At 39.7% G+C, this 7,946-nt stretch overlaps 1 protein-coding gene across 1 annotated transcript; it reads left to right on the forward strand.

Moving 5' to 3' along the window:
* The first annotated feature begins 6,206 nt into the window (after positions 1-6,206).
* Positions 6,207-6,929, forward strand: LOC112721849 (uncharacterized). Its single transcript, XM_025772874.1, has 2 exons — positions 6,207-6,652; positions 6,713-6,929. Exons 1-2 carry the CDS (start codon positions 6,207-6,209, stop codon positions 6,927-6,929), a joined length of 663 nt encoding a protein of 220 aa, XP_025628659.1.
* Positions 6,930-7,946: the final 1,017 nt, after the last annotated feature.

The raw sequence follows: 7,946 nt of genomic DNA on the forward strand, positions 1-7,946 counted from the left end.
AATTTTATTTGACAAAAGTATCCAACCATTAAATTTTGAATTGATTCGGTTAAAAAAATACAAATTTATAAAATTACTTTATATTTTGGCTTTTTTATATAAAAATAATTATGATGTAACTCAATTAAATAGACGTGTATAAAATATTTGCATTGTTACGGTATCAATCAAAATTGCGACTTATGTTTTGCTTTTTAATTTTTTTTAATGAAACAAATGATATGCAGATTACATTTAAGTGTGTCAGATTTTTATTTTTTTATTTTATTTTTTAAATAACCTAAACGCATGTTGTATTTTGGATTAGACTTTTTTTTAAATAGATTGCGTTTTAAATGTACAGAAAATTTTTATCAAAAACTGCAAAACGCAGCTTACATTTTGTATGGAAAAAATATTTTAACCGAGAGTCTTGCCAATAAATACGAAACTCGATTCATACGGACTTGTACTTCACTTCTATTCCCATTCCTCTTTCTTTTATATATTTCATACTTGTGAGTTTTTTTTTTGTAATTAGTTGTGTCAAAAAAAATAGGTTAGGTAAAGTTGAGGATATGGAAGGTATTACAAATTTGCGAGTGTATTATAACGGTGAAATTATACCAAACACACACGGGGTGACTTTTGTTTGTGAATATCCGTTTTCATTTGCTATTCCGTGCACCATGAGTTCTGTAGAGTTGTAAAATGGTCTTTGTGAGAACATACAAAGTCACATTACATTTTATACAAGAATCCTGTACAAGTATTTGGTGGGCTGATACAGTTTCAAATAATGTCTATCACTATCGACGCATGTATGCAACAGATATTCTATATTGATCAACAAACTCGATTTCACGTGCCGTTAATAGAGCTGTATGTTGAGTTTAAACAGCATACGGGGCTAGATGGGGTTGGCGAGGAGGTCAATTTTGATGAGCTCGGGGTCGGGGATATAGATTGGGAAGAAGATAACAACGACAATGAAGAGGAGTTCGAAGCGAACTACGAAGTCGATGACAAAAATAATGACGAAGACCTGGCAAACAATCCGGCGGTGCAAAATGAAGCAAATGCGATTGTAAATCACCACCCCTTTGGTGTTCCGTCTTTTATGCGAACTCTGGATCTCGCAGCCATGCATGCCCCAGAATTTCCTAAATATACGAATATGGATATGCTATGGTTATTAATTAAAGTTACCACTACCATTTCTTTTATTTGCCTTGACCGACTAACGGTGGTTCGCGTGTCGTAGGTGAAGGCAATGTTGCGGCGAAAGATGGTGAATTTAGTGTCAGAATAGAATTTGGTTCTAGAGAGTCTGTGATATCTGCAATCAAAAGCTACACTATCTCTAGAGAAGTTGATTACACTGTGTATGAGTTTGAGCCACAAATATTCTATGAAAAATGCAAGGGATATGGTGCATGGTACGATTGGCTTATCCGAGCTAGCTTGATTGAAAGAAAGATTATTGGAAGATCAAGAGATACAATGGCAAACACACGTGCACCATGGGGACGATTTCACAGGATCATGCCAAGTTGGACTCAGACACAATTGCAGAGCTATTAAGCCGTTGGTTGAAGCAAACCCGTCGATAACGGTGAAGTCTATTATTGTAGAAGTTCAATCCAAGTTCAACTACACTGTAAGTTACCGCAAGGCTTGGTTGGCAAAGTAAAAAACAGTCGCAAAAATTTTTTGTGATTGGGATGTTTCTTACCAGACTCTGCCAGTATGGTTGAAAGCAATTACTGCGAAGATGTCAAGGTCTCGTGTTCAAATAAAACGCTCTCCGTTTATCGTGAGAGTGAGGAGGTTCAAGGTGTAAGAGTTCTCCATCGCATTTTTTGGAGCCTCTATCCGTGTATTGTAGCATTTAGACACTACAAGCTATTAGTGCAGGTTGATGGCACAAACCTGTATGGAAAATATAAAGGTTCACTTTTAGTTACGGTGGCTGAAGATGGAAACCAAAACATTGTGCCTATTGCATTTGTGATAGTTGAGGTGACATCGCAGACGTGTGAAAATTTTTCCTAACTAATCTGCGGAGATATGTTGTTACCATTGATGGCGTGGCATTTATTTCTGACCGCCATAACTCCACCGACGCAGCAATAGGTCGTAGTACGGTGCATGGTCACCACCAAGAGCGTGGCACATGTTCTGCATCAGGCACATCGGGTCCAACTTCTTAAGGAGGTTCAAGGCTCCGTATCTGCATAAACTCGTGGTTAACACACGTATTTGAATTCACTATTATGGTCCTATTCATAGAAATTTTGTGGCATCTACTTATAATTACATGGTTTATTCTACAGGCTATTCTAGTACGGAACAAGAGTACAACAAAAACTACCAATGGCTTAAAGAGCGGAATGAGGCATATACTCAATGATGTAATGAGATTGGTGTTCAGAAATGGGTGTTGGCATTCGACGGGGTCATCATTGGGGACATATGATGACGAACTTGGTAGAGTGCATAAATTATATCCTGAAGGGTGCACGCAACCTTCTTGTGATTGTCATTGTTAGGTCTACTTTGTATTGGCTAAACGAATTGTTTACTCAAAAGAGCGTCGAGGCTCATGAGCGTGTTCGCAACGGAATCACGTATTCAAAATTTGCCACGAAACGATTTGAAGAAAGTTTTTGACATGCAAGAAACATTGTCGCCAATCGGTTCGACAGGCATAATGAGATGTTTGAGGTTCGCGAAATGTAAGATGGTTCCATTTACACTGTTAACCTTGTGCAACAACACTGCAATTGTGACCATTTCCAGGTCGAGTGACTCCCATGTCACCACGTTCTTGCATGTTGCGCTACCTAGTGTCTTGACTGGCAAGTATATATACATGACGTGTACAAGATGTCTAAAATTTACAAGGTTTATAGAGGCGAGTTTGTTCCGATGAGTGACCCATCTGCGCGACAAAAGGAAGACCAAAGTCAACCTGCTACTTGAATAAGATGGATTCACGGGATACGTGTGGTCTTCGCCGATGTCCTCAGCGTGCAGGTCCAAACTCTACCGAAGGTCAATAGTGGTTAAGCTTTTTACATATTTACGCATTTTAAACTAGTCCGTAACTTTTTATGTAACTTCGTGACCTATGTAACTTCATTACCTAGTTTAAACTAGTCTGTAAGCTTTTTATGTATTTACGCAATTCATTTATGTATGTGTTAACCTAAAGCATAAACCCTACATACAATAATAAAGACGAGAACAAATAGAAACTTCTAAATATACAATACGAGATACAACACTGAATACAAGCTAAACTAAAACAAACAAAGATAAATTGCAATAGGCTACTTCTTCGGTGCCTTCTTCGAATACTGAGATAGGGTGTATTTTATCCAAGGGCGCAGTCTGTGTTCGTAACCATCAGAAGCACCGACATCTGGCATGCTGGCACCGGCAATGTCTTACAAACCGAAACCACTCATGCCCAGAGCACTTGCTCCACCATAATCATACTCGTGCTGTAGGTCATCCCCTCCAAATCCCTTTTCCTGCTGCGGTTATTCATTCAACTTAAACAACTTGGTACACGGTGGTGCGAAAGGACAAGGAGGATCTACATGATCCGGCGATCGATCCATCAAGAAGTCACTGGCATGACCTGATATGGCGCGACGACCAACAGACGGCGTAGAAGAAGTAGGCCCTTGCTTCTGTGGATCAAAGATAATTTGTCTCTCAGGACCTCAGACAAGCTGATGTCATCAATTCCATCCAACGGACTAAAGTAGCCATCGGCTAGAATTACCATTTGTGGTATGTAGGGTTTTGCTGCCTGCTGTGGTTATGGTTCCGGTATGTATGATTATTGCTGATCAATTGGCCACTGTTGTTGTTGCTCATATACTGAAAACTGTTGTTGTTAGCCGTGTAAACCCCGCATAATTAACGAACAATTAGCCAATAAATTAAATATTAATCAAAAAAATTAGAAATAGAATTTTATAGTTTAATAAGTAAGAATTAATTAAAATGCGAATTTTGACACAAATTTTAAAGAATTTGGCCCAAGGTTGGGTCGAATGGGCCAAACCGGTCGAACCGGGCTCAAAACGAGCCCAAGGGCCCAACTAGTTCACTTAATCAAATGAGCTCAGCTCATTCCTTCCTTCTTCCTTGATGTTTCATGTTGGAACATACAAGGTAAGAGAAGAAAAGTTCCTAAACCCTTGTTTCCATTCAAATCCCCACATCTTTTAATTCTGAGCTCCGATTGCCGCACCGTTTAGGGCCACGCGACCACAGCGTAAATCTCAACAAAGTCTAGTAATCAAATTGGTAAGACTTATCAGCCATAGGGAAGGCATATATCATATGCATATGTTTAATTTGCTTGTTTGTGCATTAATTGGGAGTGCCTTTGTGAATTAGTATGCCTAATTGCTATACTTGCTACCTGCATTACTTGTACTCTAATTGTGTTTATCTTTGTCTATTTGTTTGTCTTTGTGATCTCACCGGAGTTAGAGGATTGGAGGAAGGCGGATGATTGAGGGTTTTGGTTAGATTTTGGTTAAGTTTAGGAACCAAAGAGAACCACCCATGTTTATGGTTTCCGTTTTAAATCTTTCAGTTTTATAATTTGAGTGTCGGAGTTCTAGGATTGCCTCTGGCTTTCTCGAGACCTTATATCTTATGTATGTGGCACCATTACCATGCAGAGAACCTCTGGTTCTTATCCTATAAGGATATTTTTGTTTTTTAGATGCAGGTTGAGAGGCACCTTACTAGGCATCTGGAGTTCTCTGCAGCGAAGTTGGACTTTTGGAATATTATATTTTGTTCTGTTTAGATATATCCATATGTATAGAACTCTCATTATAAACTTGTTTTACTTTTGCACCTCATAGAGGTTTCATGGAGAACTAGGGTTTCTTTTTGTGTATTTTGGGACTCAGATTTTATATGTATGTATGTAAATATTCTCCGGCTAGCCTTAGCTTCGCAAGATGAGCTCGGGACTTGAATATTTTGTATCCTTGATCCTCTACTCTCATTGTATACTTCGTACGCCAGTAAATAATATTCCTGAGTGTTGCGCCTTTAATTTCACGATTTTGCTTCAACTGTCCTTCAAGGCTCCTCAAATATTATATTCTTTCAATTGTTATACATATATATTTTACTTTAGAAGTTGTAATACCACACCACCTCTATTTTACGACTTAAGCGTAAAGCTCTGTGTGGTAGGGTTTTATATTATGGTATCAGAGCAGTTCGTTCCTGTAGAGTCTGAGGGACGGACTTACTAGGTTTCTGGGAATACTCTAGGAGTCTTTACATGCTAAATTAGGTTATCTAACTGATATATGTGGCATGAATGTTCATGAGCATGCATTTGGGATTTTGAAGTACCAAACTTGCAATATTGAGACTGATCAACTTGATATCACTTGTTTGGTGTGAACAGGAACCAGATATCGACTCGGGGACGCGGTCGTGGACGAGGCAGAGGTAGAATAGGTAATGCGAACCCTGAAACGGCGGGAAATGACCTTGTAGAGTTCGGGACCTACTAGTTACAGGGTGAAGCCCAATACTAATGATAGGGAACGCGACGCATTCTGCAACCAAATGACGTCGTGATATCTTGGGAGTTGTTCCGAACGGAGTTCTACAAAAAGTACTTTCCTAGTTCAGTTAGGAACACTAAAGAGCTTGAACTGCTGTAGTTGAAACATGGTTAGATGACTGTTGCGGAGTACACCAATAGATTTAAAGAATTGTGCCAGTTTTCTTGAATCTGCCAAGGTGCTCCAGAAGACTTTGCATAGTGGAAATGTATAAAGTATGAGGGAGGACTACATAGTGACATTCTGAGCTTCGTTGGGCCGATGGAGATTAAGGTCTTTTCCAAACTTGTGAACAAGAGCCGAGTAGCTGAGGAGTGTGTAAGGAAGACTGCAGTGGAAAAGGGAAGTCAGAGGATGCCTTTTTAGAGGAACCAAGGAAGGAACTTCGCCCCAAGGGGTAGGAATTTTAAGCATGGAGGCTTTGTCCCACAGCAGATACAAGGTCAGAACAACTTCCGAAGGCCAAATAACAACGGTAATCAAGGGAGAAGGTTTGGGAAGCAGCTACAGAATGAGCTAAGTTGTCAGAGGTGCGGGAGTTATCATCCTAGAGTCCTGTGCAGAGCTAGAATGGGAGTGTGTTACTTTTTTGTATGAGCTGGGCACATGGCCTGGTATTGTCCAGAAAAGAAGAAATATGAAGCTGGGAGAGCACAACAACCAAGTCGAGTATTTACTACTTCTGCTACAGGTGTTGAGGGATCCGAGACATTGATTAGAGGTAACTATAAAATAGTTGGTAAAATTTTAAATGTTTTATTTGATTCTGGAGTGACACATTCACTCACAGCATTTGAGAAGGCTAGTGAGTTAGGATTAAAGATGGTAGTGTTGAGTTATGATTTGAAAGTGCATAATGCTACTTCTGAAGCTGTTGTAACTAGATTAGGTTGTCCACAAGTTTCGTTCCGAGTTAAACAGCGAGATTTTGTCCATGATTTAATTTGTCTATCGATGACTGGTTTTGATCTCATCTTGGGATTGGATTGGCTGTCTAAGAACTGCGTTTTGTTAAACTGTTCTGAAAGGACGTTGCATTTTATGTCGAAAGGGTGAGAAGGGCCGGTTGTGGTGAAGGATTATTATTTAAACTCTGTCATTACGAACTGTAGTGGATGCGAATGTGAGGATGTTGTACTGTTAATTGCAAATATGTCAGGTGAGGGACAAAGGTTAGAGCAAATTCTGGTTGTATGTGAATTCCCAGAAGTGTTTCCGAAGGATATCCCTGATTTTCCTACTGCTCAAGAAATCGAGTTTCAATTGAGTCGGTACCTGGATCCAGGCCAATCTAGATTGCTCCTTATTGAATGTCGCCATTGGAATTGACTGAACTCAAATTTCAGCTAGAAGAACTAATGAGTAAAAGTTTCATCCGGCCGAATGTTTCTCCGGGAGGAGCGCCAATGTTACTGGTGAAGAAAAAGGATGGGAGTATGTTTGTATGTAGACTACCGGCAATTGAATAAGGTCACTGTAAAGAATAAATATCCGCTACCAAGAATCGACGATTTGATGGACCAACTGCAGGGTGCGGGAGTATTTTCCAAGATTGATCTTAGGTCTGGTTATCACCAGATAAGAGTGAGAGATGATGACATTTCAAAAACTGCCTTCAAAACTCGTTACGGCCACTATGAAAATACGGTAATGTCTTTTGGGTTAACAATGTCCCGGCGGTGTTTATGGACTATATGGACCTAATTTTCCATCCTTTCTTGGACAAATTTGTTATCGTCTTCATTGATGACATTCTCATTTATTCCAAAACTGAAGAAGAACATGTGAATCACTTGCAGATTGTGTTACAGATCTTGAAGGAAAGGAAATTGTACGCCAAGTTATCTAAATGTGAATTCTAAAAGAGTAAGGTGAAGTTTCTTGGTCATGTGGTAAGTCAGCAAGGAATTGCTATAGATCCTGCTAAAGTTGAGGCGGTAATGGACTAGGGGTGACCAACCTTTGTGCGGAGATTAGGAGTTTTCTCGGTTTAGCAGGTTATTACCGAAGATTTATCAAGGGTTTCTCGCAAATTGCCTTGCCTTTAACTAAGCTGACCAGGAAGGACACACCGTTCTCCTAGATCTCTGAATGCGAGGAAAGTTACCAAGCATTGAAGCAAAAGTTGACCACTGCTCTTGTGTTAATGTTGCCTGAGCCTAACGAACCTTTTGAGGTGTATTGTAACGTATCATTGAAGGGTCTGGGATGTGTGCTAATGCAGTACTGTAATGTTGTGGCATACGCCTCACGACAGTTAAGACCGAATGAGATGAATTATCCGACTCACGATCTAGAGCTTACTGCCGTTGTGTTTGCTCTAAAAGTTTGGAGGCATTATCTGTA

This window comes from Arachis hypogaea, chromosome 11 (assembly GCF_003086295.3).
Source record: "Arachis hypogaea cultivar Tifrunner chromosome 11, arahy.Tifrunner.gnm2.J5K5, whole genome shotgun sequence".
In the NCBI taxonomy this organism is placed as follows: Eukaryota; Viridiplantae; Streptophyta; class Magnoliopsida; order Fabales; family Fabaceae; genus Arachis; species Arachis hypogaea.